Below are 25,800 nucleotides of genomic sequence, written 5' to 3' on the forward strand. Positions count from 1 at the left end.
TCTTAAATTACATTCTTTTGGGATAATAAGTCTTCGCTAAGAGCTTGTAATGCATAGAAAAGACACACTTACTTCCTGATCACCGTCTTAGACTCCGATGAACTCGGGCTTCCATCTTCTTCACAGTTTGGGCTTGTCAGGTTTCCATACCTTTACAGATAATAACAAACAAAAAAACCCAGTCAGTGGTGGGGGGACGCAACTCTATTCTATCTCAAATGAGATAACAGTTCCACCATTCGGGAGTAATTGAGGAAAGAAATATTTATGAAATAACATCAAAAACTGATATTGTGTGATATTTGCTTAATGGGTATATGTAGAGCCTAGACAAAAAACTGACTTCACAATGAATCACACCACTTAAAACTTTCTCTTAATATTTGATATTTCTTTGAAATCCTTTAGATGAAATTAGGCTTTTCCTCTTAGCAGGAAGATCTGGTATTACATGGCTCAAAGATGGTACATCCATCATGGACTGGAGCACCCAACCCTACACTCCTGCCTCTCTGCTCTATCTACTGAAGTTAACATGGCTCTGCTTGCGTAGCTTTCACACTTGAGCTAAAATAAGCACACAATGACGACTCCATGCTATATTATGAGTCTGGTCTCCTTGAGGGTAAGTCCTGTTGGAGAAGGATCGTGGAAGTAATTCTGGACACTCAAGGAATAGCTGAGACAAAGACTGATGAACAGGATTTTCATGCAACGAGGAGAGCAGCTGTGGGGACATGGAGGCTGGCAACTGGGGAAGGGGACACAGGGGGATGATTTTTTAGAAACAATAGGTGCTTACATTTTTAAAATGTGTCTCATTAAAAAACTCAAAATTTACTAAATAATTAATTGGCCCCTAATTACAGTTGGCTGTTCTTCCAACCCCATATGTAAGCAAGCCTATTTCATACAAATATGTCGCATTTTGTTTGGTTGCAAGTATATACTTTAAATTCTCGAGGAGGACTCTTTTTATGAACTTATAATGAATGCCCTGACAAATTTTTGCAGTTTTTCTTCCCCTGAATGAAGAATCCAGAGATTCCTTGGTATCTCACAAGCTGGTACTCTGTCCCAAAGTTTTGATCATAGAAATTCTATAATTGGTGGGTTTACATTTTTAAAAGGAACACTTTTGTCTTCTACTAATGGGATTAAAGGCCCCAGTACCCTTATGTTCCTTGTTTCTAGGATTTACAAATCCTTTTAGAAATAAAAGCCCACCATCTGGTTTGACTGAATGCCAGCCCATCTGGTCTCCCTATCACCCTATCCCAGTAGGTTCCAGGCTGCCCCCTGAGGCATCAGCCCCCCTCCCATCCACCAGCTCCTCTCCGGAGCTCATCAGCCTTATGGACTTCTTGGCCTCTTAAACCTATTTTCCACGGGCCTCCACCCTCCCTATTCCTTTTCATTCTGCCTGCACCTGTTGTTTAGAGGGCTTCCAGAGCCACCCTTTGCTTTTCCGGAGATAAGACCTTAGATTAAGATTTTCAGCCTCATGTGAGTAAGGCAGGAATGGGAAATGAGATTTCTCCTAAACAAACAGATTTTTTGGCTTTCTCCTTGGCCACCATCATAGTGAACCATGTATTCACCTTCACTCACAACAGGCTTTGTGGTTTAGGTAAGTAGGAAAGATTAGGGTGAGTGTAGTGAAGAGTGGGGCTCTGGGGAATCACTGTACCTTCCACCTATCTGACTAGAGAGATCCATAATCTCTTCTCCTGCCAACCCCCAGTGACTAAACGTGGGACTTGATCTTTTTGTTTTTGTCATAGTCCATGTTAGTTCATTAATTCTCTCTCTGGTTATCCAGGAAATACTGCACCTTTTACTGATCACCGACAAGAGATGGAAAGGGAAAAATGTGTTCCTGATACTTCTCCTTTTTGAGATGTTTGTACTAAAAATTTCCTGGTCTTCCTCTTCCTTGCCTTCATGTTAGCTCCTCATACTCTGCTGCTCTTTCTCCACATTCTTCAGACTCAGAGCTGAGCTGCTGGTTGTGATGACTTGAGCACCTATCACAGGTCTCCTCTGAGAACGGGATGCCACAGGTGCAGTCAGACACTGTGGAAATGGACTAAGCAACTTATGCTGGTGAATGAGGTTCACTCTCATTAATTAACCTGGTACTGTCTGTTTGGAACGTGTGCTCAGAAGACCCCAGGGGATATTTCACTCAGCCGCTGGAGTGTCTACAAATTCATAATCGGGACCAGAATGACTGCTTGACGATACTTTGGAGACCAGTGAGGACCATTAGGAAGAAGGCAGGGCACATGTGGCAGTATGCACAGTCCAGGTGCTCAGGCTGTCCTCCAGCCAATCCACCAAGAAATCATTAGGGCTCTGCCTTTGTGACATATCCTGAATCTTAACACTTCTCATCACTTCCACCCTGGCTCAGACTACCACTACCTTTAGACCTTTAGTCTAGATCAATGCAACAGCCACTTAATCAGTCTCCCGCCTTCAGCTCAGCTGCCACAGAGATCCTGAACGATGTAAATCCCACCATGTCACTGCTCAGCTCAGAACCCTCCTCTAGCTCCTGTTTCAATTCCAAAGAAATACCAAAGTCATACCTTCCTCATGCAGCCCTAAAGAACTTGCTCTCATGTCTCTGACCATGTCTCCTATGCCCACTCACTCTCCCTCAGCCTCACTGGCTTCCCTGATGTTCCACCCACATCTGGGCATTCTCCTGGCTTAGAATCAGTGTGCTCCTCTTCCCACCCCTGTGCCACCAGCACCTCCCTCATCTCCTGTGGGTCTCTGCTTAAATGTCGCTTTATCAGTGAGGCTTACCCTAGTCACCCTATGTAAGACCAACACTCATGGCACTGCTTTATTTTCCTCCACAGCCTTTAGCACCTTCTCACATATGGTGTGATTTAGTTACTGTGTTCACTATATTAGAACACAAACTCCATGAGAAAAAGATTTCTCTTTTGCTCACTACTCGTTAGTGCTTCAAATGGTGCTGTGCACCCAGTAGGCATGCTGACGGCTACTTGGTTGGGGGCAAATGAATGGTCTGGTGGGGTTCTCTAAGCAGATATGAAAACAGACTTCTCAACTATTAGGCTTAGATTTGTCACTGCAAGGGCATCATTTGGCTTTCTTGCTTATACAAGTGTCATAACCTATCCGTGCCTTCATTCCTAAATGCCTAAGATCATTTAAAAAAAAGCTTTAGGATAGCTAAGATTGAATCTAAAACTGAAATGCAAAAAAATAAATAAATAAAGTTTTAAGATCTTAAATCTGAGCTCTTGAAGGTATAAGCAGTATTAAAAGACAAAAAAACACAATGTATATATAGTTTTACAAAGGAGACATTCAGAGTGAGATAAAATTAAAGAGTCTGTAACCCTCTGGAATTTCATGGGGAGGGGATGATTACTTGCCCCCGCACATTTCTATTCATTAAAGAGAATTAACGCCTTATAGAAAAGAAACTAGACCAGCACTGGAATCAAGAACTCTTTAATGTTCAAGCTAGGTCATTTGAGAGTTAGTTTTACTAGATTAAGAGCATTTCTTTGATGTTTCCTGGACCCTCTCATAGCTTCCCATCAAAAACCAAAGTCAAGTTCAATTCATTTACTCTAGGGGAGTAAATAAAAGGGGTGTGTGTGTGTGTGTGTGTGTGTGTGTGTGTGTGTTTAATTAATGGCAGTAGAATAGCTACAGACCAATCTGTCAACAATGTCACCTCCAATTTCTGCAAAGTCTCCCCAGGATTTAAGATCAAAGCTTCAATCTCTTAAGAAGGCTTGCCAATGAGAAACCAGCCTTCTTTAAATGGTAACTCATAAAACTTAAATTAAAATACAAATTGTCAGAATGACTTTTGACATGGTTTTTCCCCCTCTATCACAAGGCAAAAGAAAGATTTACAGATGCCTCTTAAGCACAGTCTTAAGCAATTATTTACTGAGGTCTAAAAATTACTAGAAAAAGCAAAATAAAACCATAATGTTTAACTGGTTGCTGATATTTAAACAGGAAACAGTTATTTCCAGAGGGGACAGATATTATTGTTTGGAGCCTATCTGGGTAAATGAAATGTTTAATATGTGTCTGAAGGGAGGACAGAAGTATTTGTGGTTCAAAGAAATCCTAAGATAAAGTTGTCCTCAGGGACACTCTCTCTGGTTGGGGGAGACTTTCGAACTTTTACTCCCCAATGGAAAAGGCTCAGTAACACCAGACCAGGATGGGGAAAATCCTGAGAAGCTTTTCAGCCTCCACTTGATTCCACCACGTGACTCAATAACAAGAACAGAAAATAATTACTGAGTATGCACCACACACCGGGTACTGCGCTAAGCACTTCATATGGATGGTTTCATTTAAATCTCACAATGATCCTATGAGATATTATTATTACTCGTATTTCACAAATGAGAAAATGAGGCTCCAAGAGCTGAGGTAATTTGCGCTTGAAGACACAGCTAATAAATGGAGCAGAGATTTGAACCCTGACAGACTCTAGAACACAGTCTGAGTCGCTATCAGATCATACAAGCTCAAGTTATCTTATTAATTTTGTCTCCAATGCACTAGATTATAACTTCTTTGAGGTCGGAAACCTTATGTTTTTCATTCATTTGCTCAATCTGTCATCTTTTTAGTCATTTAGTCCTCAACCAAGGAATATTTGTTAAGGTTTACATTCAGGTACTATTCTTGGCATTGGGGATACAGCTGTGAACAAACCAAAGGCCCTGTTTTCATGGAGCGTACATTGAAGTGGGGGGAGGTAAACAATAAAATGATAATTAGTGCATGTATACCAAGTCAGAGAGTGAAAAGTACAATGGAGAGAAACAAAGCAGATAGGGTTGATCAGACTTGGTAAGAGGGTCCGAGGTAGCTACCTCACACAAGATATTCAGACAAGATGATCAAGAACACCAGTGAATAAGGAGCAATGAAGTAAAGGGGAGAGAATGGGCTGAGGCATGGAGGTGACAGAGACAGATCATCAGATCATGAGGGCCTGAGAGGCCATGGTGAGGACTCTGGATTCATTCTCTCATCTTGCTCACTGCTATATCCCCTGAGCCAGCAATGAAGCCTGTTCTTTGCATACACTTAGTAAACATTTGTTAAATTAATGAACTGATATCATCTCCTGCTGGAAAGAAAGGAAAGGAGTAGGGGAGGAAGGTATAGAGAGAAAGCCACTTACTGGGGATGGATGAATAACCAGAGAGGAAGAAAGAGAGGGAAGCGAGACCTCACATGAAGCTGCTGACTCTGGGGCCTCTTGGAGTCTCTGTTCCTCTAATAAACCCCAGCCCATGAACACCCAAGGCGGTTTTCTTTAACTGACCCATGGGAACACAGGTCAGGTAGGAGGAAAACGTTCAGAAGCTGACCTTGACTCAGGAGAATGATACGGGTGAAAGAGCCAGCAGATGTCTGGAACACCAACGAAGCTTTGAAGACTGTGGACTGTATTCACAGATCAGTAAGAGGGTTGTTTTTAATCACTCTAAATAATATCCTTCACGGCAGGCACTCTCCACCCAAGTCTGACCTCAGAACTGGGTCATCGCCACCAAGCCTACTTTGGAAAGGTCTTCTTACCACCATGGAGCTTGTTATTTACGGAGAAGACAAAGGTCAAAGACTCTTTGTTCTCTTGCAAGGTGCCAGCAGTACTGAGCACAGAACCCAGCAATGTGCTTTCCACTCATAAGATCTGGTTCTCTAGGCACTTTTACTATGGTTACAAAAAGACCCGGAATGAGCTACTGTCCTCTCCTCTAGGTCTTTGTGTGAAGGGCCCCGCATCTTCGATGCCCTGCAATGCTCCACATTATCTCCATCGTAGTCCCAGACAGTCAAGGCAACATTAGCAACAAAGAGTACCTAGTATTTCTGTTGCACTTCACAGTTACAAAATGCCTCACAGTTATAAAATTTTCCTTGAGAATAATACCTTCACCCCTGGCCCCAACCCAAAACTGTCTGAAGAGGAGACCAAAAGGACAAAGAGTTTATAATCCCTGTTCTTCCAGGGAATGAAAATCAAGACATCCCTCTTGCTATAACTTGCTTCCATCCAAATTTAAAATTATTCCTTACGTGTGATGGGTCTCCCACCCTTGCTGTAAGATTTCTTCTTTTTTCCATTCCAAGTCCTTGTCATCCATTTCTCCCTTTTGGTCCCTTATCCACCACTACAGCTTGGTGGCTCATCAGTATCTCCTCCTTCCAATTCTAGTGCATAGCAACTGTAAACAATCAACTGCAAATACATTTTGCTAGCATGCTACCATAGCTGTGGCCACAATGAAGGACAATGGAAGAAATGGGGTGTGTCTGGGGTGGTGAGAGGGCAATGCTCGGACAACCACAGAGTCTGTTAAGGGGATCAAGATTTGCCTTAGGTTTAAAATGAACTAATACATTACTAACAAATCAGTGCAAGCTTGTGGCTCAGTTTTTTTTCCCCAACCACAAAAAGGTGCTACTGCAGAGCTCATCAAGAACGTCAGGAAATACGTTATGTAAAACCTCATATAATGAATATGAAGGTAGGGCTGTGGCATCCCATCATTTTTAGGATCACTCTTCTTCCCTGTGCTACAAAACCTCAATATAGCATCAATTCACATATCATTCTTAAGGGCTAAGTTCTCTCCTGTGCACACACATACATGTACATGTGTTCACACACATACACACACAGGTAAAAAAAAAAAACAGGGAAATGTGAAATAAGAGAAAAGTGATAAGAAAAACAAAATTAACTAAAAAAAAAAAGCCCTTTTTAAAGATTCAGGCACATCTTTTAAACCATTAAATTTACTTGAAGGATATCAATGAATTTAAGTTCCAGAACCATAGATATCTGGCCCATAATGATATAAGGTAGAAGCCATGCCCCGCTCCTCTGACTCATAATGGCCCACCCACATGTTGTGTCCCATCACCCATACTGGGAAGCCCATGCCTGAAGGGTTCTTAGATGAACTTGCGGAAGTCTGGGAACCCCTAAAACAGTTTGCAAATTTGATGATGTTTTTTTTTTCTATATGGCTGATCCATAGTTTTCTAGTGAATTCCTAAAGAGGCTAGTGATCAATCCCTCCCACTAACTGCTAGAAAATGGTCAAGACCACTTCTTTAGATTGTCAAAGCTGAACTGAAAACTGGAATATATTCCAGTTATTCTTCAGGATATATGTACCTTGCCTTTCAGGGTTGTCAGTTTTATTTTGTGGGTTCCAAACAAATGCACATTTAAAAACAAACAAACAAATGCTGCCGAGCAATTTGGTATTCTTTTCTACAAAATAAGGATAACTGCATGTCTTCTCTTCCTTTGCCAAGCGAAATTTTTTTAAAAAAGGAGAAAGAAAGAAAGAAAGAAAGGAAGGAAGAAAGAAAGAAAGAAAGAGAAAAGAAAAGCTACTTCATAGAAACATTTTTTTTATCTCATCTCAAGAAAAGAAAGCTAGGCTGGCTATGACCTGAGGTGAAGTCTTTTGACAGCATCCTTTCAGGGTCTACTTCACAGAACCATTACTACCAGCCCATTAAGCTAGGGTTCTACGGTCACCACATGTTCCCACAGAGAATTCCCACAGTGCTGCTGGGTGAAAGTTGGGTCCATTTGGCAAAAAGAAATAAGGATTTGCCAAAGACAACCAACTGAGGAAGGAAGGGAACTTATTTCCATTTTCCCTCAAGTGATTATGGGTTGAGTGTAATTCTAAAACAGTACCAAATGATTTTTTTCTGGTTAACCTAAAGCAATAGCATAGTCACAGAGAGAAAAGAGTAACAGTGTTTGTCTTGTTGAGGCTAAACCCTGTCCGTTGTTTCCTTCCATGCTTCCCAGGACCAAGTGAGCCATGGCTGACCAGGGCATGAGGTCCCATACAGAACAAAGATGAGGGTGAATGAACACCTGATCTTCAGCTTCCTTGAGTAGCCTATGAGCATTAGATTTTTGGAGTCAATCTCTCTGACAAGGATTCCCTGTTTTTAACAAATTGTGTTTTTAACAACTTCTCCAATAGACCAAAAATTTTATTTTATTTTATTTTTATTTTTTTTATTGTATTAGTTTTCTATTTCGGCCACAACAAATTACTACAAATTTGTGGCTTAAGCAACACGAGTTTATTATTTTATAGTTGCATAGGTCAGAAGTCCTACACTTCTCAGCAGGACTGTGTTCCTTTCAAGAGCCTCTAGGAGATAACTCATTTAATTGCCTTTTCTAACTTCTAGAGGTTGCCCATTTCATTGACTCATTGTCCCCTTCTTCCATCTTCAAAGCCAGCAACATAACATCTCTCTGATCCTGTCCATCCTCACATCTTTTTTTCTGATTCTCTTTTTTGCCTCCACCTTTCACTTTTAAGGACCCTTGTGATTATTGGACCCACTCAGATAATCCAAGATAATCTCCTTATTTTAAGATCGGCTAATTAGCAACCTTAATTCTGCTTTGCCCGGAACCCAACATATTCATATTCCATGGATTAATACTGGACATTCTTGGGGTGGGGCATTATCCTGTCATGGTTGATTATGTAAGTTATTATAAATATTATATCTTTTATCATTTCATGAGCTAAACTGTTTTTCTTCACCTGATAAAGCATGAACCAGCAAGAACATGCTACCTTTCATTAAGGACATGCCTCATAGAAGTTTTCAATGCTCTTTTCAATGTTAGAAGCGCTGATACTAAAAGATGCTCATAGCCCTTGTTATAATCCTCTTCTATCAGCAAATATTTTTATCTTGTAGTCACAGGAAATAAAATATGAGTTCAATTTATCTTTCATCAAATTGCCTTTCTTTTCTAAACCTATAACATCTATGCTATCCAAGGGTTTTCTTGCCTGTGGAGTCATCAACACTCAAACCTAGAGAAAATCTATTTAAATTCATCTGATATGACACAAATATTAGAAATGGCTTTCATTTTCTAAGAAATTCTCACCCTAGGAGGATATCCAGTATGTCTGTGTTTTAAGCTGGAAAAGGAAACAAAAGAATGTTAGGATTTCCTGAAAGCTTTCCCACTATAAGACTGGGATGAGCATCCTGGAGCCAACTGACCAATAAATCTCAACTTTTTCATGGATACTAGGACAAAAGACTCAATAGGTAAACCACTCTATTTGTTTCAACTTAATGTTGCAATGAGTTGGAGAGGAGAGTTACTAAAATAAATGAAGAAAATGGCACAGCATTATTTTGACAAACTTTCCCATGTAAGTGATAGAAGTTAGATATAAATAACTTTCAGAAGAAGCCGAAGCATAATAAAAATCATGTTATCAGTTTAATGGTAACATTTAACATAAGTGTTATTGCTGTAAGAGACCAGCAACTGGAATTGACTTCTAGTTACCGTTGTGAGATGCAATGAGGCCCTAGTCTAAGTAGGTTAGATCTGCTAGTATCTGCTCCCAAAAGCTCTTTGCTCATAACTCTCTGTCCTTGGACCTGAAAGAGCAGAGGGAAGATATTAGAAACTTTGCCTCCCACCAAAAGAGAAGGAAGAAATGGAACCTCATGAGCATTACATACAAGCACAAATCTAACAACAAGTGGGCAAGTGGATAGTTCTATTCCAGAAGTAAATTTTAAAATTATTTTAAAATGAAGTTTAACATCTCAAAAAATCTCAAAATGCTGACCCAACTTCTCATGCTAAGAAAGTATCTAAGAGCTGAATGTATCTGTGTTATGAGCTTTTGAAAGAATGTTCATTCACTATGACCACCTCACAGCTACCAGAGGCAAAAAGGATTTTTCTTAATATTGTACATTTGCTTGAGAAAATGAGAAGAAGGGCATCTGGGTGGCTCAGCGATTGAGCGTCTGCCTTTGGCTCAGTTCGTGATCCCAGGATCCTGGGATCAAGTCCCACATCAGACTCCCCACAGGGAGCCTGCCCCTCTCCCTATGTCTCTGCCTCTCTCTCTCTCTCTCTCTCTCTCTGTCTGATGAATAAATAAATAAATTTTTTTAAAAAAGAAAAGAAAATGAGAAGAAAATCACAAAGAGGTAGAAAATATTTTCCAAAGACATATATAATAAAGAACTATTATCCAAAATATACAAAAAACTCCTAAAATTCAACATTAAGAAATTGAACATGATTTAAAAATGGCTAAAAAAGAACTTCCAGTTTCCAGTCCAGTATGTAAGGAGGCTACAAGTAGCCACTCCATCCTAAAAACAAGTGAAAAGCTGACCAAACTGGAAAATGAACAACTATTCTTAGGTTCATCAGAAAAGGGAGGTGACAGGGCAAACCACAGCTTCTCATAACTGAAGAGACAGGCAGATACAAATAATCACAATGTATCAGAGCAGAAATTCCATGTAAACCAGTGCCAGGATAGGATAACCTGAACCGTAATTAATGAATTGTTGGAGACTCTTTGTGGATGAAACTAAGAGAGAGAAACTACAGGGGACCCAGACAAAGATGTACTGCCATGCTTTTGAGTTTTACCTTCAGGAGCTTGACCAGATTCCCATAGTAAATACCAGATAAAAGTCTCCTGGACAGAGGTGCCTGGATTGTTCAGTTGTTCAGTCAGTTAACCATATGCCTTTGGCTCCAGTCATGATCTCAGGGTCCTGGGATCAAGTCCTCTGTTGGGCTCCCTGCTCAGTGGGGAGTCTGCTTCTCCCCTTGCCTGTTTTCCTTTGCCCCTCTCCTCCACTGTGCTCTCTCTCCCTCTCTCAAGTAAATAAATGAAATCTGTTTTTTAAAAAAGTTTCCTGGTACTTTATCAAGGGAAGGTAAAAAGGAACCATCTTAAAATACACCAGACTCCTCTATTCTTCTCAAGAACACCTGCTCTTAGGACAAACTATTTTACCAGAGCCTAGCCTACCCAGAGGAAGGAAAATGTCCCACTCTAGCCTCTTCTGGCCTTCCACATAGGGGAAGGGAAATATCCATCTCCCCTAGGATCCCCTAGCCATCCTTTCACTAAAAGAGAGTGGGGAGAAAAAGCAACTAAGAAGCACTGGTGAAGTTCACAGTCCAGGGACACAGGCTCACCATTAGACTGAAACCTAGTCATAGGACTAGAGAAAGCTTCTCTTCTCCTCATATTTCAAGTACATTATGAAAGACCAATTTCCTTTTACTGGGTACATCATACCCACCTTTCATCAAAATGTTACAAGGCATGCTAAAAGGCAAAAACAAAAAACAAACACATTTTGGAGAGACTGAACAAGCATCAGAACCAGAGTCAGATATAGCAAGGATGGCAGAAATATCAGATTAGGAATTTTTTAAGACTATGATTAACTTGCTAAGGAATTGAAAGGAAAAAGTAGACAATATACATGGATAGATAATATAAGCAGAGAAATGGAAATAAAGAATAAGAGAGAAATGCTAGAAATCAAAAACATTATAACAGAAATGAAGAATGTGGGTGCCTGAGTGGCTCAGTTAGTTAAGCATCTGCCTTCAGCTCAGGTCATGATCCCAGGATTGAACCCGGAGTTGGGCTCCCTGCTCAGTGAGAAGCCTGCCTTTCCCTCTCCATGTGCCCTTTGCCCTTCGCTTATGTTCTCTCACTCTCTCTAATAAATAAATAAGTTTTTAAAAAAAGAAATGAAGAATTCCTTTTATGGACCCATTGGTATATGGGCATGGCTGAAGAAAGAATGTCTACATGTAAGAATATGAAAATAGAATCTCCTAAAACAGAAAAGTAAACACACACAAACACACAAAAACAAATTTAAAAATCCCCCCCCCTCAAAAGAACAGAATATCAAACTCTATGAGACAATTACAAAGAGTATAACTTACGTATAATGGGAATACAAGAAGAGGAAACAGAAAAAATATTTGAAGGAATAATGAATAAGAATTTCCTCAAATTAAGGTCTGACACAAAACCACAAATTCAAGAAACTCAAAGAACACCAAGAAAGATAAATGCCCAAAATACTACACCTAGGCATACCATATTCAAACTTCAGAAAGTTTTCAAAGAAAAAAATCTTGAAAAAAGTCACAGCAAACAAAACAAAACAAAAACACTTTACCTATAAAGAGTTATATCCAAGTTCTTCTTAGAAGCTATGCAAGTAAGAAGAGAGTGAAGTGAAATATTTAAGAGGTTGAGACAAAACCCCACCAAACCTAGAATTCTGTACCCTTTCAAACTATCCTTCAAAAGTGAAGGAGAAATAAAGACTTTCTCAAGTGAAAAAAAAAAAATCAAGGGCATTTTTAGCCAGTAGATCTGCCTTGCAAGAAACACTAAAACAAGTTCCTCAGAGAAAAGAAATATTATATAGGTCAGAAATTCATATCTACAGGGGTGCTCAGGTAGCTCAGTGGGTTAAGTGTCTGCCTTTAGCTCACGTCATGATCCCAGGGTCCTGGGATCAAGTCTCACATTGGACTTCCTGCCTGAGTCTCCCTCTCTCTCTCTGCCTCTGCCTGCCCTCCTGCCCTCCTTTAATATCTTTAAAAACAGAAATTCATATCTATATAAAACTCACACAAGAATAAACAATTTGAATAGATCTGTATTTATTAAAGAAATTAAATCAATAATCAGTAACCTTCCAAAATAGAAAGCACCAGGTCCAGATGGTATCCTGGTAAATTCTACCAAACATTTAAGGAAGAAACTATACTGATTCTTTACAAAACCTTCCAGAAGATATGATCAGAGGTAGTATTTTCTAACTCATTCTATAAGGCAAGTATTAACCTAATACCAAAACCAGACAAAGACATTATAAAAAAAAACTACAGACCAATATGTCTCATGGATATAGATGTAAAAATTCTCAAAAAAAAAAAAAAAAAAGCAAATTGAATCCAACAATATAAACAAAGAATTACACACCATAACCAAGTTGGATTTATTCCAAGCATACAAAACTGGTTCAACATTTGAAAATCAGTTAAGGTAATCCACAATATCAACAGTTAATGAAAAAAAAATCACATGATCATATTAATAGATACAGAAAAAGTATATAACAAAATCAAACACTCATTCCTGATAAAATTCTCAACAGACTAGGGATAGGGAAAAATTTCAACTTGATAAATAACATCTACAAAAATCTACAGGTAGTATCATACTTACCAATGAGAAACTCAAAGCTTTCCCACTAACATCAGACATAAGGCAAGATGTCCCCTCTCACCACTGCTTTTAAGCATTGATCTAGAAATCCTAGCTAATACAAAAAGCAAAAACAAAAAACAAGAAAAGGAAATAAAAAGTATACAGTCTGGGAAGAACTGTGTTTGCAGATAACATGATTATCTATGTGGAGATCTGAAAAAATTTGACCAAAAACTCTGGGAACTAATACATGATTATAATAAGATTGCAGAATACAAGGCTAACATACAAAAGTTAATTGCTTTCCATATACCAGTAATGAATAAGTAGAGTTTGAAATTAAAAACACATAAACCCTTCACATTAGCATCTCTAAGAAATATTATACATAATTTATACATAAACCTAAAAAAATTTAAAAGATATATATGGGTTACACTATGAAACTCCTATGAAAGATACCAAAGAAGAACTAAATAGGGAAATATTCCAGGTTCATGGATTGGAAGACTCAATATTGTCAAAATGTTAGTTCTTCCCAAATTTATCTACAACGTCAATGCATTCTCAACCAAAATCCCAGCAAGTTATTTTGTGGATATTGATGAACGGATTTTAAAGTTTATTTGCAGAGGCAAAAGACTCAGAATAACCAGCTCAATTTTGAAGAACAAAGTATAGGACTGATTCTACCTGACTTCAATACTTACCATATAAATCTACAGTAATTAAGACTATATGGTATTGGTGAAAACAGACAAATAGATCAATAGAGAAGAACAGAGAATCAAGAAATAGATTCACATGAATACAGTCAACTGATCTTAGACAAAAGGGCAAAAGGAATAAAATGGAGAAAAGACAGTCTTTTCAACAAATGATGAGTGATAGAACTGGATATTCACATGCAAAAAAAAGAGTCTCGTCACAGACCTTACTTACACCTTTCACAAAAATCAACTCAAAATGGATCACAGACCTAAATATAAAACACGAAACTAAAAAGCTTCTAGATGATAAGAGAAAACTTAGATGATCTTGGTTATAACAATGTCCTTTTATTTTTTTTTTTTTAAGATTTTATTTGTAAGTAATCTCTATACCCAATGTGGGGCTCGAACTCACAATCCCTAGATCAAGAATTGCCTGCTCCACTGACTGAGACATCTGGGTGCCCTGACAATGTCTTTTTAGACACAACAGCCAAGGCACAAATCATGAAAGAAAATACTGATAAACTGGACTTAATTAAAATTAAAAACTTCTGCACTGCAAAAGACAATGTCAAGAAATGAGAAGACAAGCCACAGACTTAGAGAAAATATCTGCAAAACTCACATCTAATAAGGACTGTTATCCAAAATACACAAAGAACTCTTAAAACTCAGCAACAAGAAAATAAACAACACAATTTTAAAATGGGCAAAATACCTAAATAGACACCTTGCCAAAGAAGATACGCAGATGACAAAGTAAGTGCATGAAAGGATATTTAGCATGATATGTCATTATGGAACTGCAAATTTAAAACATGATGAGATAACATCACACACCTATCAGAATGGCCATAATCCAAAACATGGACAATACCAAATGCTGGCAAGGATGTGAAGCAACAGGAACTCTTGTTGACTGCTAGTGGGAATGCATCCATTGTGGAAGACAGTTTAACAGCTTCTTCCAAAATTAAACACTCTTCCCATATGATTCAGCATTTCTGCTCTTTGGTATTTACCCAAAGGAGCTGAAAACTTAGGTCCACACAAAAACCTGTAGTGGACATTTAAAGCACTTTTATTTTATTATTTAATTGCCAAAACTTGGAAACAACAAGATTCCCTTCAGTAGGTGAATAAACAAACTGTGGTACATTCAGACAATGGAATGTTATTTGACACTAAAAAGAAATGAGCTATTAAGATAGGGAGGAGCCAAAAAAAAAAAAAAAGATAGGGAGGAGCATCAATTGCATGCTATTAAGTGCAAGAAGCCAATGTGAAAGGGTACATACTATATGTTCCCAACCATGTGACAGACATTCTGAAAGAAAGGAGAATTATGGAGGCAGTAAAAAGATCAATGATTGCCAGGGGCTGGGTTGGGGAGAGCAGAGAGGATTTTTAGGACAGTGAAACTATTCTACATGATACTATAATGATGAATATATGTCATTTTACATTTGTTCAAATCCACTGAATGTACAATATTAAGTTGAACCTTAATTTAACTACAGACTTTGGGTGATAATGATGTGTCTATCAATGAATGTAACAAATGTACTACTCTAGTGAGGATGTTGATAGTGGGGGCATGTGTAGGGGCAGGAGGTATGTGAGAACTCCTGGTACTTTCCATAATTTTGCTCTGAACCTTAACTGTATATATATTTTAAGTCTCTTTTTTAAAAGTACATTGAGCCCACTGCCTTGACGGTAATGGTATTCTTCAGATTTATTTGACCCACTAGATGGAGGAGGATGCTGGGGAATATCCACAGTGTACCTTCTAATGCACATACTCATAATAGGCATAAATAATATATAAACCATTATTTATTCGTTGTGAGGATAGCTCCTAAGCACCTACTGCCAGATACCATTCCTAAGGATACAGCTGTGAACAAGATAGGCATAGTCACTAAGTGGGGGAGATAGTCAAGAAATAAGCAAGATAAATTTTTAAAAAGTAATTTCCAGTGGTAGAAAGTACCATGAAGAAAGGAAAACTAATGGTAATTTCCTAAGCACTTAATTATTTGCCAGCCACTATACTAAGAACTTTATAACGGAATGCCTGGGTGGCTCAGTGGTTTAGTGCCTGCCTTTGGCCCAGGGCGTGATCCTGGAGTCCTGGGATCGAGTCCCATGTTAGGCTCCCTGCATGGAGCCTGCTTCTCCTTCTGCCTGTGTCTCTGCCTCTCTCTCTCTCTCTCTCTCTCTGTCTCTCATGAATAAATAAATAAAATCTTTTTCCTCCCTTCCCTAAATAAAATCTTAAAAAAAAGAACTTTATATCTTCAAGTTTAAACCTCATAACTCTATAAATATTAGGATTATTTTTCATTCTCATGTTAAAGATATGGAAATTGAAGCTAGTAAGATAAAGTAATGGAAGCTAGTAAGATAAAGTAACTTGCCCAATGTTGTGGAGCAAGTAAGAAGTGCAAAACTGGAGTCAAATTCATTTTCTCACTGCTGAGCCATGCTCTAAACCATTACACTCTACGCCTCACACAAGAATCGCATGACTAAAAGAAAGACAGGAAGACTGCTTTTCCCATAAATATCCTAAAACTCTGAAAGGAAATGGAAACATATTTGGCACTTCTGACAAAGTCTATGGAAATAAACTGTTTTCAAGCGTTATATTTTATTTTAATTCCAGTATAGTTAAAATACAGTGTTACATTAGTTTCACATGTACAATATAGTGATTCAACCCTTCCATACAATACCCAGTGCTCATCACAGGTGCACGCCTTCATCCCATGACCTATTTAACCCATCCCTCCAGCCCTACTCCTCTGGTAACCATGAGTTTGTTCTCTACAATTAAGTCTGTTTCTTGATTTGTCTTTCTCATTTTTTCCCTTTGTTCCTTAAATTTCACATATGAGTGAAATCATTTGGTGTTTGTCTTTCTCTGACTGACTTATTTTGTCAGGCTTTACATTTGATTGACTTTTCTCTGCGCTGTGGGGGGAACTGGCTTCATTCAGCAAGGTCAGCTTCATTCTTGCTGGTTATTGGTACAGCATATTTTACATATGAAGGTGTTACTACTCCGGGTGTCAAAGTATGGGCTTAAGATTACTGTCTCCATAGTGATCATATATTTGCTAAGTTTTCCCAAGCTTTCTCATTTACTATATCCTCTAAGAAGAGTCCTTTTTGGGAAGTAGCAGATTCAGGCCAGTGGATTTGCCCTGAGCACATCAAATAGAAACACTCTAGACACACAAACCCAATAGTAACCTTGATGGTCCATGACCTATTTAATCACCCTAAATCACTGGCCGACATGTAGTTTTGGTTGGGTAACATCCACCCCCTAAATTCTCTCTTGACTGTCTCTGTCATAGAATCTAGTTCTTATGTCCCAAGGATTGTACAAATTTTGATCATATACATTTGCTTGTATGATGATTTAATGTTACTGTCCCCCTGCTACCCATTAAGTATGAAGAGTACAGGAGTCATGACCAGTTTGCCCACTATTATATGCACTGCACATTGTACAGAACAGTATGTGATATATATTAAACATCTGGTAACTATCATTTGAATAAATGAACAAATGGGAACACTGATGTCCATGTGAATTGCTCACAATTATATGAAGAGAGCAATGTAGCTTCCAAGGAAAATCAAGTGAGTATAGCTGGAGGGGATCCCCACATCACCCCCTCCCTTGAAATGGCATTAATAAATCATGGGAAGTGATATGGTATGCTTGGAAAGCGATTTCAACTCAGAAAGAGGTAGGTTTAATTCTAGCTCTGCCACTTTCTGATTCAATGTTTCTGAGCCTCAGTTTTCTTATCTGTAAACATGCAAGTAATATAATAATAAATAAACTGAGATAAAGTCTGTGAAAATGCAGCGCCAGAAAATACAGAAAGAAGAAACAAGTTCAAAGACCCACTGAATTAGTCTCCTCTCTGTGACCTAAAGCAAGCAAATTCAAGTCCGATTGGTCTTAAAGTATAGTGCTGATGGATGCCTTTAATCTTTATCCTCTCCAAAAGTCCTCCACTGGGAGAATTCACATGAAATGAAGGGGTATTTCAGATCTGCTCAGGTACAGATCTGAAATACCCCTTTCCAAACTGTGAACCAACTGCCAACATGGCGTAGCAAAAGTTTCTGGAGACACATTCACCCCTATACTGCTTGTCCTTGGCATTCTGATTACTTCTTATATGAAAGGATCAGAGAAAGAGAGAATGATCAATAAATGGCCCAAGAGTAGCTAACATGACAGCTGTCTAAAGAAAAGTCTAGGTATGCTGATCAACATTTCATGGTCCTCAGTGAGGATCACTAGTTGAGGGAGGTTTCCTCCTACAGCTGAGGTTGGGTATTTTCAGTGGGACCTATATGCTATTATTTTAATGGTATGGCGCAAGAATATATGTTTAAGTGGAATGTATGTTTGAAGTTACACAAAATAAAAATCTCAAAGCATTAAAACAAACAACTAAGCCACAATTCAAAACTTTCTCTTAGGTTAAAAGGAAGTCAATGAGCCCTAGAATTAACTAAGCCATGGTGACAAGCACAGAAAACAGGATTCCTGGTGAACTGCTGATAACCCCAAGCACGAGATAAAGCAAACATATGGAATTAGCCATATATGACTTCAAACTCACTGTCTATTGGTCAATCAGAAAGACTCATATTAGCAAAATGAAAAAACTACAAAAGATTTTTTTTCAAAGTACATAGAGTTCCATACGAGAAAAGCCACATGATTGGAAGTCTTAAGGAAAATCAAAGCTTGACTTCAAATAAGCTTTCCTCAAAAACAAAAAACAAATAAGCTTTCCTCTGGGGGTAAATAAAGACTGCAGCATCTGCCTTCAATCCATTCTTAACTGGTTAGGGATTAGCACATCCTATAATAACTTCTCAGTGTTGATTTCACAAAAGATAAGCAATCTACTATTAAGAAACCAAGAGAAATCATTAAAAAAAAAAAATGACATCAGAGACTCACAAACAACCTTACCACAATTTACTGACAAGAAAATAGTATATCAAACTTATATTCAGAGAAGGTAAGTTTGTGCAATTTAATTGCTGACCTCCCAATTACAGACATTAAAACTCCCAACAACCAATTAAAAAACCCAGTGTTCCAAAGAATCTGAATTTTGGTTAAAATTAAACGAAGATTAACATCTGGTCACAAGATCTAAGTGAAAAGGAAATGGGAGAAAAAAACATTCATGTTGAAGTTTGTACATACATGGATAAATCCAAATTTCCACAGAGGAAGCAAAATAAATGAGATTTATTTCTCTGAATGTCTACAGAACATGATAGAATCTCTTTTTACACCATCTTAAGTGGTTGTCTATTTGTTTTATGACTGTAAGCCTTATCTTTTGCAGTAAAATATTAAGTTCTCAGGGTGAATCCAGGTTTTGCAGAGTAAATGGAATTTGAAGTGTCCTAAGAAAAAGAATACAAAGTTCTAAACACAAATTATGTAGAGGGTATTGCAAGTGAATGAGTCACCCTGGAGGTTAAGGACCAACAGCTTCACAGTACATTCACCACAAGGGTGAGAATCAACCAAGTCTTTCTGTTTCACCCTAATGGTGTCTTGCAGAATACTGGTGTTTTTAGGCATTCAGAGGTTGTTGATTCCACTCATTTCAGAGGCAAGCAAAGGATAGGACCACGAGGTGAAATTTAAGGCCACGCCATGGCCCATCCAAACAGGTCAAGATAAATCCTAACTCTCTTGTTCAGTTATACCTTAAACGATAGTTCGAACTAAATTGAATTTGAATTATGAATTCATCATTTGAACTTGAATTCATGTTGACTGTGTTATTTAATAACTGTCATCCAATTAAGCTTTGAAAAATCCAAAAATGGGTATCTCCTATAATAAAACAAAGAGAAGATTTTTAAAATCATCAAATAAAAGCTGGATGTATGTGAGTCACAGACTAAACATTCTAGTTCCTGTGTGTATGTCCACTATTTATGATGAACAGCTGGAACTCATGTGCACTCCTTACTGACTGTGGACATCTGTGGCCTATTATCAGTAGAGTTACCCTATAAGTAGAAGAGGTTGCCAATTCCAAAGAAAACTTGTAGGAATTTTTGATGTGTTGATTTATTTCCCCATACGGTTGGCCAAAGTATACTGCATATACTGTGTCCTTTATATATACATGAAATAGCAAAGAGAAAATTCATATAATTCTCCAAGTTCTATTTATAGGTGTGAGATATACAATGAAAGAAATTATGTACTTATACAACAGGTTCATACTTCAAGCTTAACATTTTAACTGCTGCTGTGCAAAAAAAAAACAAAAACAAAAACAAAAAACAGAACTTCCTATCTATGATAAAGTCCAGACTTATCCTGCTCAGATTAATGTATGATAGAGGACAGAAAGAAATTTTGTGAATATGCCTGAATATAAATATATGAATAATCATCAGTCCAAATGATGTCACTCTACCTTACATCTGTGAGGAAAATACCTTAAGAAAAACCCACTTATCACTAACTTTAATCCCATTAGAATAGAACTTCATTATTAAAGGCCTTACTTAAGACTGATAGCTATGACTGCATAAAAAATTGTTTTAAATGTCTTCATGAAAACATTAATAAACAACTTTTATTATTTTAAAATACTTATTTATTTATTTATTTGGGGGGAGAGAGAGCATCCAAGAGAGCTCAGGAGAGATGGGCAGAGGACAGAAAAACGTAAGCCGACTCTGAGAACCAGGAGTTCAACACCCAACTGACTGAGCCACCCAGATAACCTTTTTTTTTTTTTTAATTAATTTTTATTGGTGTTCAATTTACCAACATACAGAAAAACACCCAGTGCTCATCTCGTCAAGTGTCCACCTCAGTGCCTGTCACCCATTCCCCTCCAACACCCGCCCTCCTCCCCCCTTCCACCACCCCTAGTTCGTTTCCCCGAGTTAGGAGTCTTTATGTTCTGTCTCCCTTCCTGATATTTCCCAACATTTATTCTCCCTTCCTTTATATTCCCTTTCACTATTATTTATATTCCCCAAATGAATGAGAACATACACTGTTTGTCCTTCTCCGATTGACTTATTTCACTCAGCATAATACCCTCCAGTTCCATCCACGTTGAAGCAAATGGTGGGTATTTGTCGTTTCTAATTGCTGAGTAATATTCCATTGTATACATAAACCACATCTTCTTTAGCCCAGATGACCTTTTAATAAATAACTTATAAAACCAAGGGGCAGAGGCACCTGGGTGGCTCAGTCAGTTAAGCGTCTGCCTTCAGCTCAGGTCATGATCTCAGGGTCCTGGGATCCAGCCCTGCATTGGGTTCCCTGCTCAGTCGGGAGTCTGCTTTTCCCTCTCCCCAGCCCTCTCTTGTGCTCTTCTCTTTCTCTCAAATAAAATCTCTTAAGATTTTATAACTAACTAAATAAAATAAAACAAAAAGGGACAAATTTCCAAGGGACAAATTAGGAAAGATATTTCCAACATATGATAGGCAAAAAACTAATTTCATAATATTTAAGAGTTATAATGAGATGATCAAAAATTAGATGACAATAGTCCAAAATAAAAGTAAGAAAAGGATATGAAGAGACATAAATGAAAAACACAAATGCCCAGTGTTTTAAAGATGCTAAACTTCAATCACAAATCTAAGAAACACAAACTTAAAAACAATGAGCTTTCATTGAACAGATCATGACAGAGATCCATATTTGACAAGGAGGTGGGGAAAGCGCAAGAACAGGGAACTCTCATTCTTTGTGGACAGGAGTGTGGTTCATACATTTTTCTGGAGGGTGATTTACAAACAAACAAATGAAATGTGAAACCTTTCACATTTTAAAATGTTTACGTATTTTGCCCCATCAATCATCCTTTGATAATATGATAATAAAATTATCCTATAGATAAAGAAATAGATGATAGAAATGTTATATATAATGAAATTATCCTATAGAACTCTCAAGGATATATATATTCAAAGACACTCTTTGCAGCATTGTTTAAAAATTTTGAAAACAAAAAACTAGAGAAAGTAACTGTCCATCCACAGAATAATCTATCCAATAAATACTATAAAGCCACTAAAAAAAACATGGTAAATCCATCTCTATGTGATTTTCAAATAACAATGTCTTACATTTCTTGAGCTTTCAATATGCCAGCCACTGTTTTAAGCCTTTTGCCTATGTTAATTCTCTTAAGGAATAAAATGTCTCCAAGACAAGGGTGCCTGAATGGCTCAATCATTTAAGCCTCAGACTCTTGGTTTTGGCTCAGGCCATGATCTCAGGGTTATAAGATGGAGTCCTAGTGTAGGGATCCAGGCTCAGCAGGGAGTCTGCCTAAGATCCTCTCCCTCCACCCTGCCCCTCCCCTGACTCATTTTCTCTCATTCAAATAATAAATAAATCTTTTTTTAAAAGAAATCTTTAAGACAGATAAGTAAAAAAACAAAGTTGTGGAACAGCTTTTATATCATATAAAAATATATATAATTTTTTAACTATCATATATAAACAAACATATATTTACATAAATGTATTTATGTATGTGTGTATGTATATATGCCCAGGAAAATTGAGGAATACAAAAGGAATGATCTATAGTGATTACCTATGAGGAGTGGAACTTGAGGGAAAAGATATTTACTTTCTATAATTTTTTGAATTGAACTTTTCACTATATATATACACACACACACATATATAGTATATATATACATATACATACACATATATAGTGATTACTATATATATTAATATATAGTAGATTACTTCTTTTTTAAAAAAGATTTTATTTATTTATTTGAGAGAGACAGATAACAACAGAGAGCAGGAGCTGGGGGAGTAGCAGACAGAGAGGAAGAAGCAGACTCCCCACTGAGCAGGGAGCCCGACATGGGAGTCGATCCCAGGACCCTGAGATCATGACCTGAGCTGAAGGCAGATGCTTAACCAATGAGGCACTCAGGCGCCCCTATTACTTCTATTTTTAAAATGTTAATACATGTTATCTGCCTAATTAGATTATGGTTTGTTTAATTTTTTTTCTACTTCTAGTTTTTTAAAAAAACTAATAAAAGATATTTGGGAAAACACAGAAATATGAGTAAACACGAATGTTTCTTTTTAGACTCTTCTATGAGCACATGAGCATATAATACTTTCAAAATTTTTAAAAACCTAGTTAGAAGTCAGCATTCAACTACTCCAACAAAAACATCCTATCTCATTTCCTTTCTTACGCAGGAAACCCTAGAATATAAGGATTTAGATGAGAACTCTCATGTCTCTAAAACAATTATTTGACTAATGGCTTTCTTCCTCCCAATATTAAGTCAATTTAATAATTTATTAAAAGGTCAAGTTTAATTATAAATAAAGCAAAACTAAGGGAGAAAACAGAATTATCAATGTGTGACTTGTAATATATACTGCTCTGTTGTAGGTAACATGTAACCTAACAACTTAAACCAGGGATAATATTTATGTGCATATCCTTAAAGCAGTCAATGCACAGTGATTGTTAATATTATCGTCCTCATTATTGAAGCTACCATCCCTTAGCTTCTTCCTATAGGTCTAATAGTGAACTCCACACATCACATATATTAGCATATTTAATTGTCCCAGCAACCCAATAAGAGTCCTGGGTACTGATGATTTACTAGAATAATATAAGATTATGAAAATATGGAGAAAATTTTAGGGTAGCAAACAGTAACTGAACTCTATACACAACAAAGTCTAGGTTTAAAACAAGTACTCCTAAATATTTTATAGATTTTTTATAAGGGATTTCTACCAGAAATAAACCATAAAATCACTCCTGAAGAGCCCTTGTACCCCAGTTCCCAAAGTTGTTCCAATTAATCCTTTCTCACACATCCCACTCGGCATACCATGTGCACGTGAATCCAAAATCATGCCTTCCCTCTGCAAAAAGCCTTTCTAGGCTTCTATCATCTCTCAAACTCTGTTAGGTTCTTACCTGTCCAGCAGCAGTTCTAGCACTTCTTTAGTAGAGGCAAAGCCTCTGTACGTTGACAGGAAGATGCTGATATAGGTAAAGTCATTGTCCCCAAAAGCCGTCAGCAGGTTCTCCACAAGCTTCTCCAAGGTGCCAGCTTTTATGGTCCTGATCTTACAGGTTTCATATTGACTGACCGTATGTCCTGGAGGCAGCTGGTCCCCTTCAACCTGTACAATAAATCCATGGTTATGATCAGGCGAAATGACTCCCCAGCATAAAACTGCAAATGCTCAAGTAGACTTACACACAGCCGGTCATGTTTTCCCCCCTCTGCTTTCATGTCCCTACAAGCCATGTGAGGCAATTCTCCCCTGTGAGTGGAACAGTGAGGTGATGGTGGTGTGTGTGTGTGTTGCTTTTTACTTCATCATGGTTACACTTGTTTCTATGCAAGTCCCTGGTTACCAGCCTAAATAGGCCATGGATGTTTTCTGCAACCCTAGGTTCAAGCTCAGCAAAAGTTAATCAGTCATTCCCTTTGGATTGTTCCATGGTAAGTTGTCAAACTCATTCTTTTTCTTTATTTTATTTATTTATTTTTATTTACTCAAGAGACATACAGAGAGAGGCAGAGACATAGGCAGAAGGAGAAGCAGGCTCCCTGTGGGGAGCCTGAAGCAGGACTCGATCCCAGGACCCTGGGATCAGGACCTGAGCCAAAGGCAGAGGCTCAACCACTGAGCCACCCAGGTGCCCCCAAATTCATTCTTAAAGGCAACTCCTACACTGGTGTGCTGGAGCTGACTCATACTGGCTTTGAGGAGGTGACTGCTGAGTTTTAGGATTTGTGTGAACCAACTGACACTATTTTGCTAGGCTAAAAGACCAGCCTTGGTAGGAGTGTGATCTCCATGGAAATCTGTGGAGATCTGACCATGGTCTGATGTTCTTCGGTCTGCAAAAAGCAAAGGCCTTCCTGATTCAATGTGATCAACAATCAACAGAACTGCCCAAGAAGTGGCTGGACCAAGCGGCCCAGGGCTACTCTCTGGGGAGAAATGGAAAGGGGTGGATGGGCATATGACCCCTGCCTCCTACAGCCAAGCGATGAACAAGAAAAACATATGTTCATGACAAGTTTCATTCTCATGTGATTCCAATCAAATAGTATTGGCAGGTATAATTGCACCTTGGTAGACATAAAATACAACTGATTACTGATAAGATATGCAAAGCTTAAAATTGAGTATGAGGGGAGAGAAGAACTAAATTGAAGAAAAAGAGGAGCGTGCCTTATATCCTGCAATAAATCTATGCCTAACAAATTACACAGAGAGGTGATTTTCAGCCTAAATTGTCCTACACAGGCACGAAGATGTCCTACCAAGAGGATCATTTTCTAAAGCAAACAATCATTGTCAGTAATGCAAACAATTGCCAGGCAGTTTTTCTCAGTTTTAAGTTTGAATTGTTGCATACCAGACTTTCCAAAATTGAAAAAACCTGATATGTGAAAATTAAGGAAGGGGAGCAAAGAAGAAAGAACCGGATCTCTCAATGATGACACTGTGCTCACTAAATACCTGTTCTCTTTTTCTTCACCTGGTCTGTCAGATGTTAAACTCCTGGAAGGAAGTTAGCTGGTGAGATTGCTTCTAGGAAGACCAAAGTGGTGGCAATCACTTTTAGGAGAAGGTGAGAGTACCTTAATGTCATTATGTCTAAATGCGAACAGGAATTAATAGTATGACTGCATCTTCCATGGCTGATTTTCTTTCTTTCCTTCTCGAAGGATACTTTTATTTTATTAAGGAGCAGGATCTGGTTCAGGCAAAATACCAAACATTTCTGTAGGCCTCTTCAGCCTGTTGACTCATATCATGGCCTAATAACCATCCGTTATCACTCTATATGTAGTTTTTAAAACAGGCCTAATAGAATCCATCTGTC

The 25,800-nt window shown here is 38.0% G+C and overlaps 1 protein-coding gene across 4 annotated transcripts in view; it reads right to left on the minus strand.

The window, feature by feature from the left end:
• The window catches only part of RGL1 (ral guanine nucleotide dissociation stimulator like 1), a 256,371-nt gene that overhangs the window by 60,311 nt on the left and 170,260 nt on the right, over positions 1–25,800 (minus strand). For all 4 annotated transcript variants that reach the window (XM_026001170.2, XM_026001171.2, XM_072733182.1 and 1 more), the window contains 2 exons: positions 23,869–24,077; positions 73–150 (listed from right to left, as the gene is read on the minus strand). In XM_026001170.2, coding sequence (XP_025856955.1) covers positions 73–150; positions 23,869–24,077 — 287 coding nt within the window. The remainder of the gene's footprint in view (positions 1–72; positions 151–23,868; positions 24,078–25,800) is intronic.

Source organism: Vulpes vulpes, chromosome 13, assembly GCF_048418805.1.
Source record: "Vulpes vulpes isolate BD-2025 chromosome 13, VulVul3, whole genome shotgun sequence".
NCBI lineage: Eukaryota > Metazoa > Chordata > Mammalia > Carnivora > Canidae > Vulpes > Vulpes vulpes.